At 56.2% G+C, this 17,148-nt stretch overlaps 8 protein-coding genes across 8 annotated transcripts; 3 read left to right on the forward strand and 5 right to left on the reverse strand.

Moving 5' to 3' along the window:
* Window positions 1–272: 272 nt before the first annotated feature.
* BO80DRAFT_358120 (hydantoinase/dihydropyrimidinase family protein) lies at window positions 273–1,866 on the reverse strand (the record flags this gene model as incomplete). The annotated part of the gene is made up of 3 exons (XM_025715868.1): window positions 273–792; window positions 836–1,773; window positions 1,819–1,866. 3 exons carry the CDS (start codon window positions 1,864–1,866, stop codon window positions 273–275), a joined length of 1,506 nt encoding a protein of 501 aa, XP_025574339.1.
* A 278-nt stretch (window positions 1,867–2,144) lies between these two features.
* Window positions 2,145–3,935, forward strand: BO80DRAFT_357953 (carbon-nitrogen hydrolase; the record flags this gene model as incomplete). Its single annotated transcript, XM_025715860.1, has 1 exon — window positions 2,145–3,935. The coding sequence occupies one exon, from the start codon at window positions 2,145–2,147 to the stop codon at window positions 3,933–3,935; it is 1,791 nt and encodes a 596-aa protein (XP_025574340.1).
* Window positions 3,936–4,039: 104 nt separating this feature from the next.
* BO80DRAFT_494437 (nucleobase cation symporter-1 family protein) lies at window positions 4,040–5,807 on the reverse strand (the record flags this gene model as incomplete). Its single annotated transcript, XM_025723874.1, has 6 exons — window positions 4,040–4,087; window positions 4,148–4,487; window positions 4,540–5,317; window positions 5,364–5,449; window positions 5,496–5,595; window positions 5,639–5,807. 6 exons carry the CDS (start codon window positions 5,805–5,807, stop codon window positions 4,040–4,042), a joined length of 1,521 nt encoding a protein of 506 aa, XP_025574341.1.
* Window positions 5,808–6,236: 429 nt separating this feature from the next.
* BO80DRAFT_456132 (acyl-CoA dehydrogenase family protein) lies at window positions 6,237–7,600 on the reverse strand (the record flags this gene model as incomplete). The annotated part of the gene is made up of 2 exons (XM_025722152.1): window positions 6,237–7,223; window positions 7,268–7,600. 2 exons carry the CDS (start codon window positions 7,598–7,600, stop codon window positions 6,237–6,239), a joined length of 1,320 nt encoding a protein of 439 aa, XP_025574342.1.
* A 1,738-nt stretch (window positions 7,601–9,338) lies between these two features.
* On the forward strand, window positions 9,339–11,031 carry BO80DRAFT_112188 (uncharacterized protein). The gene is made up of 3 exons (XM_025713427.1): window positions 9,339–9,632; window positions 9,679–9,949; window positions 10,012–11,031. Exons 1-3 carry the CDS (start codon window positions 9,518–9,520, stop codon window positions 10,865–10,867), a joined length of 1,242 nt encoding a protein of 413 aa, XP_025574343.1. The 5' UTR covers window positions 9,339–9,517; the 3' UTR covers window positions 10,868–11,031.
* Window positions 11,032–11,475: 444 nt separating this feature from the next.
* Window positions 11,476–12,789, reverse strand: BO80DRAFT_409268 (alcohol dehydrogenase family protein; the record flags this gene model as incomplete). The annotated part of the gene is made up of 5 exons (XM_025717880.1): window positions 11,476–11,584; window positions 11,628–11,672; window positions 11,722–11,773; window positions 11,821–12,599; window positions 12,671–12,789. The coding sequence occupies 5 exons, from the start codon at window positions 12,787–12,789 to the stop codon at window positions 11,527–11,529; spliced, it is 1,053 nt and encodes a 350-aa protein (XP_025574344.1). The 3' UTR covers window positions 11,476–11,526.
* A 325-nt stretch (window positions 12,790–13,114) lies between these two features.
* Window positions 13,115–14,500, reverse strand: BO80DRAFT_502915 (isopenicillin N synthase family dioxygenase). The gene is made up of 3 exons (XM_025724355.1): window positions 14,086–14,500; window positions 13,389–14,035; window positions 13,115–13,342 (listed from the first exon to the last, which is right to left on the reverse strand). Exons 1-3 carry the CDS (start codon window positions 14,456–14,458, stop codon window positions 13,292–13,294), a joined length of 1,071 nt encoding a protein of 356 aa, XP_025574345.1. The 5' UTR covers window positions 14,459–14,500; the 3' UTR covers window positions 13,115–13,291.
* Window positions 14,501–14,769: 269 nt separating this feature from the next.
* BO80DRAFT_426078 (nucleobase cation symporter-1 family protein) lies at window positions 14,770–16,717 on the forward strand. Its single transcript, XM_025719674.1, has 6 exons — window positions 14,770–15,269; window positions 15,313–15,417; window positions 15,470–15,845; window positions 15,892–16,034; window positions 16,078–16,148; window positions 16,194–16,717. Exons 1-6 carry the CDS (start codon window positions 14,833–14,835, stop codon window positions 16,697–16,699), a joined length of 1,638 nt encoding a protein of 545 aa, XP_025574346.1. The 5' UTR covers window positions 14,770–14,832; the 3' UTR covers window positions 16,700–16,717.
* The last annotated feature ends 431 nt before the right edge of the window (window positions 16,718–17,148 follow it).

A 17,148-nucleotide genomic window follows, 5' to 3' on the forward strand; every position in this document is an offset into this window, starting at 1 on the left:
GTGATGATATCTGTTTCTATTTCCTATGTATAAAGGTGCTGTGGCTTGAAATATACCTGGGTCGATTGCTTGTGAATTGCATTTACTGTCAATACTTTTGGCTATTACATTGGATGTTTGCTTCAGGGTCACTTGACCCTCTGTGTGTTTCTTGGTGGATCACATGGGTTGCCCATAACACCATTTCTCTGATTGGGACACTTTCATATGTCTGAACATCAATCAACAATAATTCGCATGCCAGTCTGCTTCATTACATGTCTAAGTACTAACTACAGGTACGGACTAAACTCATTGACAAACACATTCCGCGGCCTGCTCAAGGAGCTCGACCCCCTCTTCAGGAATGCGCCATCGCCTTTGCTGCCGACCACGCCTCCTGCGTCCCGGTTCCACACCGTCTGGCCGCGAAGAATGGTATAGCGAGGCCAGTTGGTGAACTCCATCCCCTCGAACGGCGTATAGTCGATGTCATGATGCAGCATGCTGTTCGACAGCTGGAACGGTGTCATGGTCGACGTGCTGCCGTGAGATGTCGCTTGTTCTGGGGTGGGATACCAGATCGTGAGATCGGCATCGAAGCCGGGCTGTATCGTCCCCTTGGTGCTGCCAAGCCCATATAGCTTGGCCGGGTTTGAGCTGGTCAGTTCGACAAACTTCTGAATGGAGATGCGGCCGGTGAGAACACCCCCGCAGAACATTGTCGGCAGCCGTGTCTCTAGCCCCGGCAGTCCGTTGGGAATTTGAGTGAAGCTGGATGTGCCTTTCTTCTTGCCCAAAGGGTGATCAAATCTGCCATAGTTAGCAGAGCTCACAGGTATCGAGGGATCCTCACTTGGATGGCGCGTGGTCACTCGAGACCGTCGTAAAGGTCGAATTCGCAAGACCCGCCCACATTGCCTCCAGGTCCATCGGATCCTCTCGCAACGCTGGCGAGCACACACATTTGGCGCCCTCAAAATCATCTCCCTTGAGCCGCTCACTCGTGAAGAACAGATAATGAGGACATGTTTCCGCATGCACTGGAAGCAACCGAGTCTGGGCAGCCCGCACATGGGCTGCAGCCAGCTTCGAGGACATGTGGACGATCAGGATCGGAACGTCGGCCAGTTCGGACAGAGAAATGACACGATACGTTGCCTCATCCTCTGCAATATTGGGACGTGCGAGAGCATGGGCATATGGCTCGGTCCGGCGGCGCGCCTCGAGCTTCTCGGTCATCCATTGGATCATCTCATGGTTCTCTGCGTGCACCATGGTCGTCATCCCCAGCTGTCGCGTGGTCTCCATGACATCGAGGATCTCACGGTCTCCCAGCCGCATTGGCTGGTAGGTCATGTACAGCTTGACGGAGCTGATGCCACCCTCGCGCACCAGGACAGGCAGCTCCTCGTCGAGGACTGTTGGTGTTGGGTTGGTCAATATTAGATGGAAGCCGTAGTCGCAGTACGCCTGGCCACTGGCCCTTCGGTGGTACTCGTCAACCACTGGGAACAGACTCTCATCTGTCCGTTTCTGACTCGCGAATGCTAGAACAGTGGTCGTACCTCCCGCGATGGCTGACCGAGTCCCCGACTCCCAGGTATCGCCAGTCGGAGAGTTGTCTTGCTGCAAGTGCACATGGCTGTCGACGCCGCCGGGGGTGACATATGCGCCTTCTGCATCGATGGTGTCCGCACTGGGGAAAAGTGCCGCAAGGTTCTGCCCCAGTAAGACGATTTTCCCACCAGAGATAGCGATGTCCTGGTTTGGGACTATATCGGAGGCCGTAGCCTACCACCGTGAGCGATGGTCGATCAACGAATCAACAACACCTACCACTGTAGCGTTGATGACAATCAAGTCGATACCTGTTGTAGCTTTCATCGCGATAAATGAGGCTGCAGTGTTCACTCTGTAGGTTTATCCCCAGGCAGTTCCTGATAATAAAGGCTATCGTTATCATCCTCGCGACGAGGCGGATCGGCCGACGCGATAAGATGTATTGATAGCTGGCTGATAGGACCTCCCCCGACCTTCCTAATCAAGCTGCTAGCAGGAGAGGCGGAAATATATCCGAATCGCAGAGGCCAAAAGCTGCGACTATTTTAATGACAGCCATTAAGAGACGGAAGATCATATTCTTCCACAACATCTCCATCACAATGGCTCGCACCGTCCGACTCGCCGCTGCCCAACTGGGCACCACCAACAAATGGGACGCGCGAGAGAAAACGCTGGAGCGAATGATCCTCCTGCTCAAGGATGCTGCTGCACAGGGCGCGAAGCTGGTTCTCTTCCCTGAAATCGCATTCACCACCTTTTTCCCGCGATACTTGATCCTCGACCAAGAGGAACTGGAAAGCTGGTTCGAACACGGCGACATCACCACCGCACCGCGAACCAAAGCCCTCTTCGACACTGCTCGCGATCTGGCCGTGGACATCATAGTCGGATTCGCAGAAGCCACCGATGACGGCGAGCACTTCAACAGCTGCGTGTACTACCACGCAGCCACGGGATCCATTCTATCCAAATACCGCAAGATCCATCTCCCCGGTGACGTCGAGCCTCTCGCAGACCCCAAAGCCGTCAACCAGCTCGAAAAGCGATACTTCCGACCGGGCAACCTCGGCTTCCAGGCCTTCCGTGCCCCTGGCCTTCTCCCCTCCGACGAAGACACCCCCGACCCGATCCTGGGCATGATGATCTGCAACGACCGCCGCTGGGCCGAGTCCTGGCGCGAGTACGGTCTCCAAGGCGTTGAGATCGTGGCCTGTGGATTCAACACGAACGGCTACGCCCCCCAATTCTGGGGACAATCGGCCGACATGGATCCCAAGGAAGCCGAGGAACTCTCCCTCTTCCATCACAAACTGGTCATGCAATGCCACTCCTACACCAACGCCTGCTTCTCCATCAGCGCAGCACGCTGCGGCCTCGACGACGGCGAGTACCCGCTCATCGGCGGCTCGACCATCATCGACCCGGAGGGACGCATCATCGCCGAAACCAAAACCACTGACGACGAAATCATCGTCGCAGACTGCGACCTCACCCTCTGTCGCGCGGGCAAGACCCGCACCTTTGACTTTGCCCGTCATCGTCGCATCGAGCACTACGGCCGCATCACCTCCCAGACCGGCGTGATCGAGCCACCGCTCCACGATCCCAATATCTCATCAGCCAACGGCCACATCACCACCCCCTCCAACAAAACCATCCGCATCCTCCTCATCAACCCCAACTCCACCCACTCCATGACAACCAACTGCATCTCCCTCATCAAACCCACCCTACCCCCCGACGTCGAAGTCACCGGCTTCACGGCCCCCCTCCCCGCCCCCACCGCCGTCGAAGGCATCCTCGACAGCGTCCTCTCCGCCGCTGCCACCCTCCGCGCCATCCTCCCCCTCGCAGACCAATACGACGCTTTCCTGGTGGCCTGCTACAGCGATCACCCGCTCATCCGGGCCTTGCGCGAGGAACTTCCCGTCCCGGTCATCGGGATCATGGAAGCGAGTCTCTTCGCGGCGCGGACCGTGGGGAGTCGTTTCGGGGTGGTGGTCACGTCCGCGCGATCGAAAATCATCCACGCCGACGCGATCCGACATGCCGGGATGGATGGGTTCTGTGCGGGCGTGGAGGCGTGTAATCTTGGTGTATTGGAGTTGGAAAGTAAAGATGAGGCGGAGGTGGTGGGGGCGATGTGTGGTGCTGCGGAGAGGTTGGTCGCCCAGGGCGCGGATACGATTACCCTTGGTTGTGCGGGGATGGTTCGGCTGAAGGGGGCGGTGGAGAAGGTCGCGGGCCCGGATGTACAGGTTATTGATGGGGTCGTGGCGGGCGTGCATCATTTGGTGTCGTTGGTGAGGATGGGTGCTAGGACGGCGAAGAGGGGGGCGTATGTGAGTTCTCGGGTGGCGAGGGTGAAGAGGGGGCAGGATTATCTTTAGTAGGTTTATACCTTGAGGTGGTTTTAGGTGATTTTGTTCGGGCTTCGTTGAGCATTTGTTTGTGCAGATCATATTCACATTCTACTCTTTACCATGGTTTCAGCCTAAACAGCCACTTCCTGAACGCCCACCATCTCCCCATCTTTCTCCTCCTGTTTCTCCTCAAGACTAACATCCACCCCCTCAATCACTTCATCCCCATCAACCCTCACCGGCCACCCCGCACAAAGCCCCCAATACACACCCCCCGAGACCACAAAACTCACCACCCAACTCATCGAATACAGATACACCGCTCCCCTCGGCACCCCCGTCTGTCCACACGCATGTGCCAACCCGGGGAGATTCGGTGCGATGCCGCAGATGAACGCCATGAACGCCCGGAGATTGAATCCCCGGGTGAAAAAGTGCGTGCCGTTTGGAGAGGGATCGTAGAGGGATCGGACGCGGAGGTTTCGGGCTCGGATGAGCCAGTAGTCGGTTATGATGATGCCGGCGAGGGAACCGAGGAAGAGGGAGTAGCCACCGAGGAAGGAGGAGAAGGATGTTGCGCTGGGTTGACCTGGTTAGAGTTGGGGTTTGGGGATGGGATGGGGATGCTCACTCGGCTTGGATGTACCAGGGACAGCTGAGGATGCTTAGTACGGCGCAGACGTAGGCGCCTCGTCTGGCGTTGATGTAGCGGGGAAACCAGAGGGAGAGGTCGTTGGAGAAGGATACGCTGTTCGCGGAGAGGTTGGTCCCGATGGCGGCCAGAGACCAGCAGAATGCGGCGAAGAACTGCGCGGCACGGTTGTCCCAGAGGGCGGCCACTTGCAGTGGATTCCAGGTTTGGACGCCGTAGATGATTTCGCTGGCGGAGGTGACGGTTGCCCCTAGGACGCCGCAGAGGGACACTAGTATGATAAGGCCGAGGGCTTGCGTCCAGAAAATTTGTCGGGGAGAGTGCGCGTAGCGGGTAAAGTCGGGCATGTTGAGGGCGAGGGTGGCTTTGGGGCCGATGGCGCTGGTCACGCATTGTAGGAATACCACAGCGACTGGAGTGCCGTCGGTGATGTGGCTAGGTTTGGAAAAGACAGGCCCAAAGCCGTGGGCGGTTGCGACGGCCCAGATGAAAAGAGCAAGACCGAAAATCGGCATGATCGCCATTTTTACGAGAAAGAGGTACCGTAGTTGGGGAATGTTGAGGTAGAGGAGCGGGAGTTGGGCGATGATGGCGAGGAAGAAGCAGAGAAGTTCAGAGGAGGTGATGGGGCCTGAGGCAGGGAGGTGGTTCGGAAGGTGCTCAAAAGAGGGCCAGATGGCGCTGATCATGGAGGAGATGCATTCGCCCGTCTGGTAGGTTTGGGTCCCGAACCAGATGATGGCGACGAGGCCGCGAACTGCGATAGTTAGCTGGGTTAGATGTTAAGGGGATAAGAGGCTTACTGAGGACGGCAAAGTAGCTGCCTCGCATGCCGTAGCTGGCACGGGTCAGGATGGGAAAGTTGATGCCGTAGATTGAGCCGATGTATCTGACCGGGTCAGTGAAGGAGAGAGTATTTTCGGGAAGTAACCAACCCATCCAAGGCGACGGGAATGTATACGAGCATGTGGCCGACGACCACCGCGGCGATCGCCAGACCTGCATTCAATCCTTTCGACACTGATGTAGACGTGACTGCTCACTTAGCATGCACTCCCTCCCAGGGTAGGGAACTTACCCTGATACATGCTGATCGAGAAGGCCTCCGAGATCCAGAACCCGGTCAAACTGACCCATCCCCAGGTCCTCCTGGGCGAGTCCCGCGGAATCGGATCCAGGTCTGCATTGGAGTCCACGCCAGACACGAGGTCTCCGTGCTTAACTTGGAGCCGCTGCTTGAGACCCATGGTGCCTTGGTGAGCGCTGGGCTTGATGCGGACCAGATATCTATGGCAAGGACCGTCATTTAAGTCGCGCCCCATTCTTGGTTGCTGATAAGGATGTCGTATCGGCCGATGATAAGTTGCTTCGTAACGAGTCATGGACGTGCCTGGCTGCGATTGGTAGTCGGACAGCACGGGCGCTATCAGTTGCTTGCTGCTATCAACTGCCGGTCGGTGAGTCTGACGGCCCGCGAAGACTGGAGAAGCTTACCTGGCGTCGAGCCGAGACTTTTACGCTCGTGTCGATCACGGACATGGGCCGGGCTGGACACCCGATAAGCATTGAACCCAGATCTTGCAACGCAAGGGACACAGGGTTATTGAAATAATTATGTCATATTGGCCAATATTAATGTACACGTCATCACTGGATGTGACATCACGACTGAACGTCTATATCTTCGACTTCCGCTGCTTCTCTCCCTTTTGGTAAATTTTCACCAACTGCCGCACAGCGAGATCCAGCAAAACATCCTCACTCCCACCGGGAATCCGGGCACCAGGCACCTCCCGGAGGATCGCTTCGACCTGCTCGCCCTGTCCGCTGCGGGTGAACCCAGCTCCGCCAAACAACAAGACAGCGCACTGCGCGCATTCGTTCAACACCATCGCCGCCTTGGCCTTGGCGAGTGCCGTGATCCCCCCCAGCTTCAGATCCGCCTCTTCCTTGGGTAAATGGCATAATTGGTAAAGCAGCTGCTCCACAAATGCCCACATCGTCTCAAGTTCAGCACCAGCCTTGGCCAGTCGATGCCGCACAACCGGTTGGTCCATGAGCGTCTTGCCAAAGGCCTCCCGCTTGAGACAATACTGGAAGGCACTCGATAGGGCCACGCGGGCTTGTCGTGTGACTCCAACCGCGATGGAGAGTCGTTCGTGGTTGAAATTGGTCATGATCATCCGCATGCCATCGCCTTCGCGGCCGACCAGATTGCCCGCGGGCACCTTCACATCGTCCAGCTCGATGTAGGTGGTTCCGCCAGTGAGTTGCCCGGTGACCTTCAGCCGACGCATGCTGACCCCGGCGTGGCCTTTCAACGGGACCAACAGGACGGAGAGACCAGAGGCGCCTGGGCCGCCGGTGCGGACGGCCATGGTCGCGTAATCCGACCAGATCCCGTTGGTGATCCACTTTTTAGCACCATTGACCAGGTAATACTGTCCGTCTGGCGTTTTCGTGGCCGTTGTAGTGATGCTGGCGACATCGCTGCCCGCCTCGGGTTCAGTGATGGCGATACAGCAGCGCTTGTGACCGGTCAAAAGGGCGGGGAGGAAGCGTTCCTTCAGTTCCGGGCTGCCGTATTTTAGAATGGGCGGGATCGCAAAGGTGAAGCCGGCATTGAGTGACGCCCCAGGGCCAGCCAAACCGGAGCGTGCCAGCTGCAACTGTCAGCGACGCACGACCATGGATCCAAGCATATTACCTCGTCAAAGTAGATCCCCGAGTACATATAGTCCCAATCCTCCACCTTGACGCCCAGAATGTCGTGGATCCCCAAGCGCTTCAGCCAGTCCACCGGCAACGGAGCGCCCATGTTGGGGATCAACATGTTGTGCTTGCAGAAGGTTTCAAAGACGTGTTCAGGGACCTCGCCGGCCTTCTCGTAATCCATCGCATGGCTGAGTAGATGCTCCCAGAGGAACGCGCGACACGCTTTCTGGAATCGATGATGGCCGGGGGAGTAGTATGGCGATGGGAGACCGCATAGATAGGGCGGCTCCGCGAAGGGAATGGGGTTGGGAGAGACGTTCGACATGGTATGTTGATGCAGGTGTGTTGCTGTGGTGGGAGGTCAGAAGATTGAAGAGGGGGCGGGCTGAGAGGCAGCGCGTTCAACGTTGGGGATGGCGATCGGCGTGGTTGCAGGAGATCCCCGCATTTTGCGCATGGAGCCGAGGCTCGCCGTCACGTGTCATCACCACCAATGAGGGGGTGGGCACCATGACATGCTGGCTGAGGGTTGGTAGAAGAATCAATTGACCGGTTAGAGGGGACCCGAATCAGGGCGAGTCGATGAGTTGATCCATGGATACGATGTGAACCGGGCAGCCGCGGTCGGATAGCGGATGAGCTCGGGGAGCCATCTGGCACCTGCTCGGGAAGGACTAGTCAGGGGTCAGGAAGTATCTAGATAGTAGTTAGTACTCCGTAGTAAGGTGCCAGCTTGGCCGGCGCAGTTGGGCCTCCAGGATCTAAGTATTAGCAGCCATCACTGCCCAATGACCTGGGACGGTCCTGCAAATGAATGTCTTATTGCTGGTCACCAGTGCGATGCCTTAGTCCGGTTAGTGTTGGAGAGCCCCGCCTGCAAAGTGGAAATTAAACTGCACCGGACGTGGCGGAGCCGTCCATGATCCAGTGTAGCCTCCAGTCATGCTCGGCATGCCCGGCAGATTAAATACTCCTCCACCGGGTTGAAACCTGGCGCCCGTGGAAGATGGTCGCTGGACACCACTGGCAGTGGTGGAAAATGCTTCCCTGGCACCGGCAGCCTGAGATTGGCCAACAGCCGAGCCGGCGCAATCGAGGATTAGTCATGCAGTCTCTCGGCCGCCCGCTTCCCCCGAGGCTTACCCGGTTCGGCCTAGTGGGATCACGACGGCCGCTTGCTGAGTTGCTGGGGAGGAGAGAAAGTTGAACCATCGATATGGCATGATCCTGTCGCCCTTCCTCTGCCTATCCCACTGCCCATCTAGCCTCACCCCTGCATCGAACGAACTCGGCCTTTGCCAGTCTGCCTGGCGCTGCGCCAGGCGATGATGATCAGCATCCTGCATCGACATCCTCTCGTCCGGACGGACCCCGTCCGATGCCGCATGCCAGATACCCATGGGACCATGGCGATGTTGCGCGTCAGCTGAATCAAGGTTCGCATCCGTCTTCCCGTCCTCCTCAGAGCCAATCCTGAATGCCAAGAGCTGACTGACAGTTCGTGCCATTGACAATCCAGCACAGACCGGGCCCGATCCCAAACGGAGGCGACAGCAAATCATGACTCGCGCGGGATATCCGACTCCTCCGACAGATTGATTCCTACGCGATGGGATCGTTAGCGGCCCCACCCGAAGGAAACGGTCCCTCTCATGTCCTGGCCCTTTCCAGGGATCGGGTTGGCGTAGCTGAACACTGGAGTCTGGCCAGCAGCCGTGGAACCCCCCCCGGTGGGGGCGCAATTCGTGATTTAATATACCAGACTTCATCGGCTCCATCTCAGCCCACCGTGGGTGCCCCAGTGAATCGCGTCGGGAACAGCTGTGGTGTGTCAGCCCTCCCTTCCTACCCTGGTCGTAGCGAATTGTGCCGCGGAGTTCCATGCCGGCGGGTAAGGTGGTGGATCGCGCTGTCAAAGGCTTAAAGCCTGTATGACGGCACGGTTTGGAAATCTCCAGCAGCTGCACCAATCGCACCGCCCGTCAGCCGCAGTCGGGTCCCCATCGGTTTGGTGCAATGGGAGTCGCGTGCTGGCCCAAAATCCTTCCAGGGGTCACTGGGCCGGCTAAAATATAAGGACTCCGGGGCAGAGCAGGTCAACACATTGCTTCCAACACCATTCGGACTTAGAGTGTGGCGACAGGCCAACCCATCTGCTAATGCCCACCATACCATTGAAGTCCATAACACATCCTATAATCATATAATTCAATAGATCGACTTCATATCTAATCTGATCACAATGGATCCGCTGTCTCCTGTACAGGATGACATCAGGCGTGTCACGCGGAAGGAACTATACACGGATTTTGGCAAACGGATGGAATTTTTGCGGGCATTCCTCGACTTCACAGACGGTATGCTTGGATCCGTGTCAGCGAAGTCATTTGCTGACCACTCCAGATGATCTCATCGTCTTCAACAAAGGCACCAAATTCCTCAAGGCTGCCCTTCCCGACCTCACCCATCGCCTGTATGCGAAAATGCTTGACTTTGACATCACAGCCCGCGCATTGCGTACACGAAGCACCGAATCAGAGGCCCACGTCGAGGATTTGTTCACCCTCGACGGCCCGCATGTGCAGCGGAGGAAGATCTTTTGGAAATGGTATTTGACTCGGTTGTTTTCCGACCCCAGCCAGATTGAGTATTGGGAGTATCTGGATAAAGTAGGGTAAGTAATTTTCAGTGCATTGCTCGCATGAAGCGCTGCAGACGTACTAATGTGATATGTAGGAAGATGCACACAGGCAAAATCCTGATGCATCCATTAAAGATCGAGTACATGCACATGAACACCTGCCTGGGGTATGTCAAAGAGCTTGCGTACGAAACGATATCCGTGCATCCTGAAATGTCGGTCCCATTCAAGTTCGCTCTGATACGGTCGCTAAACAAAATCTTGACCATCCAAAACGACCTGATTTCGAGGTGCTATATTCGCGAGGGCCAGGAGTTTGCGCAGGATACCTCGAACAAGGATGCGACGCCCCCCACAGAGTCTGGAGCAAATACCGACAGCGCGTCCATGTCAGACACCCGATCCAATGCGGATACCCGCTCCAGTGCCGACACTCGGTCCATCCCCGACTCCGGATCTTATGTGGACACCCCATCCAACGACACCCCCTCCCTCCCAGACACTCGGTCAATACCCGAGACACGATCCAATGCCGACAGTGGATCATTTGCAGAGAACGGATCGATTGCGGACACCCGATCTAACGCCGACACTAGTTCACTCACAGACACTGTAGCCCACAGCGATACGTCATCATTCATGCAGGACCGGCAGCTCCATCCTCGCTGCTTGGTGCCTGGTTTAAGCCAATCCCGACCCACGTCATCCAAAGGGTCTGCCCCGAGTCTACGCGACCGGAGTGCAAGTTTTGATATGGCTCGCGTGCGAACTGCGACCGAATCAGCCGGGTCGGATCCGCCCTCCACGGCGGGCAGCAACCGGGTTAGCCCCAGCTATGCCGGTACATTAAACGGGTTCACATCACCGTTTGTAGCGGAGCCGGGACAAGCGTTCGAGACGAAAATTTGGTCGGCCAAGTCCAAACAAAAATGGTACAAACCTTCTGAGTAGTGGTAGATAATAATTGATTCCCCATTTTGCATACTGTGAGTATAGTGCCATGTTAGATGCCCATTACGAATGCCGTGTCTTGCCCAAAGACGGGCATTCCATGGTCAGCATGAAGCCGTGGCGACCTGAGATGAAGTCATTTCACTTCTAGTCTCCGCTATCTCCGACGGTTCCATTACCATTACCCATAACAATGTGTGGACCAGCGGAGAAAGTCCGGAACTCACTATTCCTGATTATCATCCAGTAGCAGTGCTGCTTATACGAGGCTGAAGGAACTCCATGCTGCGGTCCGCGCAAGCCCAAAGCTTCTCATAACCGGGTATTCATGTGCTCCACGTTGACCTGGGCGTCATCGTGTCAGAAAACGTGCTGCGAAACAACAGCATGTTACTTCGAGCATTTGAGGGTAAGCCTGATATGTATCGCTGTAGTCGATGCAACATCGATAGACTCTCAGGCAGGAATGACTCCCATAACGGCTTTTAAGAAGCGTCGCGAGACTAGCAAGGAGAGGGCATATTTGGTAGATCACGGATTACTGGGAGTTCAGGAGACTTTAAAGCGGTCTGTTAGATTTATTGCAATCAAAGAAGGCGTGAAGTTCGAGTAAGCTTCAACATGGCTCCAAAACTGCCAGTGCAACGTCTACCTCACCATCACTTGCCCCCTTCAAAGATGATCTTCTGGGACCGCATATGGTTGAAGTCGTCATACCTAGGACACTTAGCATAATTCCACTTCTGAGGGATCTACTCACGCTTGAATGGCCTGCGACAAGGGCCGTACATCCGTCACCATGAAACTGCACTCGTTAGCAACCCATCCCCGTCTCATCCATCAGCACCACTTACTCGAGAATATCCTGCTTCTTTGCCAACATCTTCAACGCATCCTCGAAAATACCTAAAGTCATCAGCACCACCTCTTCCTCCAGAACAAGGATCACTCACTCCGAACCGGACACCGTCCCATCTGCACCTGCAAATTCTTGCCATACGCCTGATTCCCCGTCCATGGAATCTCCCCATTATGCACGCCCACACTCGAGATCCTTCCCCACGGCCTCAACATCTCAAACGCCATTCCCAACGCACTACTATGTCCCACCACCTCAATCGCCACATCCGCCCCCCTCCCATCCGTCAGCTCCTTCACTCGCTCCCTCAACTCGCCCCCCTGCGTCTGGAAATTCCACGGCTCGGCCCCCAGCCTCCCCGCCAACTCCAACCTCTCTTTCACACTATCTACCGCAATAACCTTCCTCGCCCGATACTCCAACGCACTAATCAACGCGCAGATCCCCACTGGCCCACACCCAAACAACACCACTACACTCTCCTTCACCTCCTCTTCATCCATCCCCTTAAACGCATTCCTCGCTGCGAAATAGCCCGTGGGGAAGATATCCGCCATCAGAACCAATTTCTTCTCATCGATGCTCTCTGGTGCCTTGACAAGCGTCGAATCCGCCAACGGCACCCGCACGTAATCCGCCTGTCCGCCATCCAGCACCGCAGACCCGTAGAGTTGGCATTTCGCGCATCGAGAGGAACATCCCCGTGTGCAGTAGAAGCAAGTCCCGCAGCTGACAGTGAAGGGGGAGACGACTAGGTCGCCGGTCTGGAAGTGTTGGACTGCGGGGCCCGTGGCGATGATTTCGCCGGTGAATTCGTGGCCCATAATGAAGCCGGTGGGAGAGGGTTGGTGGCCGCGGAAGACGTGAAGTTCACTGTTTTCGTAGCAGGTGTGTTAGTCGTCAGGTGTGGCTTTGTGAAGAGGGGAAGGAATATGAAGATGTACCTCCCACATAGTGCCGTGTAGCGAACTTTGATGAGCACGTCGGTGGGATCTAGGATTTGGGGAATGGGACGCTCCTCGAGCGCCACTTCGAGAGGGCCCTTGAAGATGACGGCTTGCATGGTGGGTATGTGGTGATGATGAGGAGGAGGAGGAGGGTGATGGTGGGTGTTGTGGTGAGGGCAGCAGGAGGGACACGATATAATGGTGATGGTGGTGGTGCCACTCCCCGCTTTTGGAGCTCCCGTGAACCTCGGCAGGCAGGGATGCAGATCAAAAATGCGACGTTCGGAACCCCGCAGTTTTTCGGGTCTACTTCACTGGTTCTTGATCAAAGCAACATAGGAAGCCCGGTCCGAAGTCTGGTTTGGTATCTGCGTCGCCGATTGGTTCCAGCAATTAAGCATTCTAACAGGGAGGTGTTGAGATAATGTTTTTTATTTATCCAGTGCCTCTCACATTGTTCTACTACGTCTAGGTAAATCCCAGCTGTAAGGAGTGGTTAGTGCCAACTTGTCACCTTGTTTATCTCGCCAATGCTGTCCCAAACAGAAAATCTCGACTTTAAGAGGTCTTTGTCAGATCCAGGGACCGTTCCAATTCATTCCCGAGGTGACCTGTAGGTCACGTCGCAACAGTGGTCCCCTGTGCAAGCGCGAGGCGATTGCGATGCCACTACAAATGTCAGCAGCCATCTCTAGCCATCGGAAGAAATTCTTACTTGTCCACAGGAGATGGGCTCATATAAAGCTGGGTGTTCCTCATCTACGCACGTCGGCACGACCTTGCACACCGACTCCGGGTTGAACCCCAAGAAGAACGGCATGGAATACCGGGACGTCTTCTGGCGGTTGTAGACTTTGTGGACCGTCGACCGGAACCGGTTATTCGATAGCCGCTGCAGGAAGTCCCCAATGTTGACGACCAGGGTGCCCGGAATGGGACGTGCATCTAACCATTCATCCGACGACGACAGGACCTGCAGCCCCCCTGACATATCCTGCCACAGCAGCGTGATGCACTGGATGTCCGTATGTGACCCAATTCCAACGTCCACGTCTTCCTTGTCCAGTTCTGACTCCGGTGTCGGGGGATAGTGGACGTAGAGGCCGTCGGCCCCGGGGTGAGTGACGACGTCGTCAAAGTAGGTCTCGGGAAGGTCGAGGGCCAAGGCGAAGATGCGGACCATCTTCCTGGCCAAGGCTAAGCGGGCTTGCCAGAAGGCGATGGTGGTTTCGCGAAAGTTGGGGAGGTGGGCGGTACCGGCCCACATGGGCGAGTCGTCCCAGACATCGGCAGGGTATTCGGACGGATCCACGGTTGGGTCGTTGCGGGCATTGTAGCGGAGGGAGAAGGTTTCTTTGCGGTCTGCTCGGAAGTTAACCTGCTTGAACCCCTGGCTAAATCGGCGGACTAACCTTTGGTTTCGGTTTGGTTGACTTGGGTGGTTCCCATCGCGTGATATCCGTCCATGTTTTTCAGCTTGAAGTTGGACACCTTCTCTTTCTCCTCCTCGGGCTGGTGGAAGAAGGCTTTAGCTTGAGTGAGGGCGCTGTCGATCAGCTCTTGAGGAATGCCGTGGTTCTTGATGTAGAAGAAGCCGGTGTTTTGGGCCGCTGCCCGAACCTTGGCCGCCAATGCGAGGCGGACCTCGTCATCGCCGTCGATACCAGCGAGATCGAGGATGGGGATTTCGTCGTCGCGGGGCAGGCGAGGCGGAGCGGTCGAGACGCGACGGTACTCGGGACCGTGCAACGTCAACAGCTCGACGTGGGTGTACTGGTCAGCCATAACAGCAATTGTCCTGTGGACGGGAGCTGGCGGGGGGTTCCTATCTCAAGTAGCAAGCATCATAAGTACTCTGTCTCCGCCATCGTCTCCACGGCGATCCCCGCCCAGCAGCTGGAAAGGTGGGGTGCCCCCGATAACCATCCGCCGGCATGATTGGCCCGAGCCGAAGGGCGTATCGGACAGTATCAGAGGGTGACTGATAGCAGGCCTCATGCCAAGCTTGCCCAGGCAGAAAGTGACGGCCAAGAGATAACCTATCGGGGGACATGCCACCCAGAATCGAGGCAAGATTAAAAGGCGGCCGGGCCCATCGCCGCTCGAAGTGGTCCCACAGTCTAGATAGAGCGAGCGTCGCTGAGAGCATCAAGATCATGATGACCTGGGAAAGCCTCCATGACCGGTTGCTCGTCAAGAGCGTTGATCAGGATGGCGCCCGGCGCCCTGTGGAGGTTCTCGATAACGATTCCATCCGGCCTACTCCCTCGCGACAGCGGACCTGGACGCAGCTCACCTACATCTTCTTCTGGTTCTCGGCCACGGCCAACGTGAGCAATCTGTACGCCTCCAGCACCGGCGTGGCCATGGGCTTGACCATGTGGGAGGCCATCGCCTGCTCCTTTTCCGGCCAGCTGCTGGCGGGCTGCTTGATGGCTCTCAATGGCCGGGCGGGAGCCATGTATCGTATCCCCTTCCCGGTTTTGTGTCGCTCCAGCTTCGGGCCCTGGGGTGCCTTCTGGCCCACCTTCAACCGGGCCGCCATGAGCATCGTCTGGAACGGAGTCAACGTCACACAGGGGGCGCAGTGTTTATAGTGAGTGTTCCGATGTTCTGCGGTGTCGTTCCTAATGGGGTAGTGTGTTTCTGCATGCCATTTTCCCGTCTATTGCGCGGATTCCCGATCGAATGGGCTCGAAGTCCTCCTTGAATACAGCGCAGATGATTTGTTTCCTGGTTTATTGGTACACATACCCACACATACCTCCGTTTCAGTTCTGACTACTGACGGTTCAGGCTCATCAATTGCGCATTTCTCGTTGTTCCCGTCCCCAAGATGAAAAAGCTCATCTACATCAAAGTGGTGGTCTACTACGGCGGCGCGTTCGCCATGCTGGCGTGGGTGGTCACCCTGGCGGGGGGAAGCCCATCCGCGCTCCGCGCCCCCTCGGAGGTGCATGGAACAGCGAAGAGCTGGTTGATCTGCAGATTTCTGTTCCTGGGGCTGGCCAGCTGTGGCACCTTCATCTCCAATGCCGCCGACCTTCAGCGGTACACCCGAAAGCCGAGCGACGCCATCCTGGGACAGATCATCAGCTTCCCGCTTTCGGGGTTGCTCGTGGCTGTCATTGGAAATGTCATTGCAGCATGTAGCCGAAGTATTTTCGGGGAGGTATGCTGCGATGTATCCCTGTGAAACCAGATGCTAAGTATTCTAGTTGGTCTGGAATCCCCTGACCTTCCTCGACAAGTTGATGGAAGGGGAGAGGTACACCCCGGGAAACCGGGCTGCTTGTGCTTTTATATCGCTTGCATTTGTGTACTCGACCGTCTTCTCCGCCATCTTTGAGAATTCTATCCCGTACGTCATCCACGCCTGCGATTGAGAGATACTAATCAGAAAGTGCTGGAAATGACATTGCCGCCCTGCTGCCCCGCTACATCACCGTCAAGCGAGGCTTCTTCATCTGTGCCAGTGAGTCATGTATGTCGCTTATCTGATCCGCTACTGACATGCCAGTTCTCTCCTACGCCATCTGCCCCTGGTATCTCCTCGCCACCGCCTCCGTGTTCATCACCTTCCTCTCTTCGTACCAGATCTTCCTCTCCGCCATCGCCGGAATCCTACTCTGTGACTACTATTTGATCCGGCGCGGATGGCTCAACATCCCGGCGCTGTACACCGCCCGTTCCGACGGCATGTACCATTTCTTTTATGGGTTTAATCTCCGCGGATTCGGGGCATATCTGATAGCAGTGGCGCCGAATTTCTACGGGTTCCTTCACCAGATGGGGGTGAAGGCGCCATTGGGGATCCAGCGGTTCTATTTCGTCGCCTATCCAGTGGGCCTGTTGATTGCCTTTGGCGTGTATTATCTGGGATGCTGGATTTGGCCTCCCGCTGGCATGGAAAAGACGACCAAATGGAAAGAGCCCAAGGACTACTGGGATGAATTTGACCCCGACCGCGGGGATGGAGAGATGGTGGACGTGGTGCCGGTGATTGTGGAGGGCCAGAAAGTTTGATTAGGGTTGCCAAATGCCACGATCGACGGACATCGTCCGGACAAAATATTTCATGCCATCCGGGACACCAGCGAATCTTTTGCGATGGCCCGACTGGCTTTCCTTGCCGTATGATATCCTGTTGGCTAGCTGCCTGCATGCAGATCCTGATCAGCGCAGCCAGCCAAGGGACCTTGCTCTAGCTTCTACCCTGCATCATCCATACCCTGTTTAACCGGGTCAATACGGACAGACCTGAATTGCTGGCTGTACCATCATCAAAGTCAATCAGGCCAATTGACATCTCTCAATCGGCCAAGTAGCAAGACATCAATCGAATGTCTGTGTCAGTTGTCACTGGATTGTTGCTGCCTTGACCTCACCGCCGGATGTCTCAGCGCGCCTCGGCAAGGTTGGAATGTCTCGCTGCCCTTGTTTCAACCCTGCCTGCGACCCAACAATGCCAATTG

The sequence above is a fragment of the Aspergillus ibericus genome (genome assembly GCF_003184845.1).
Source record: "Aspergillus ibericus CBS 121593 unplaced genomic scaffold BO80scaffold_25, whole genome shotgun sequence".
Classification (NCBI taxonomy): domain Eukaryota; kingdom Fungi; phylum Ascomycota; class Eurotiomycetes; order Eurotiales; family Aspergillaceae; genus Aspergillus; species Aspergillus ibericus.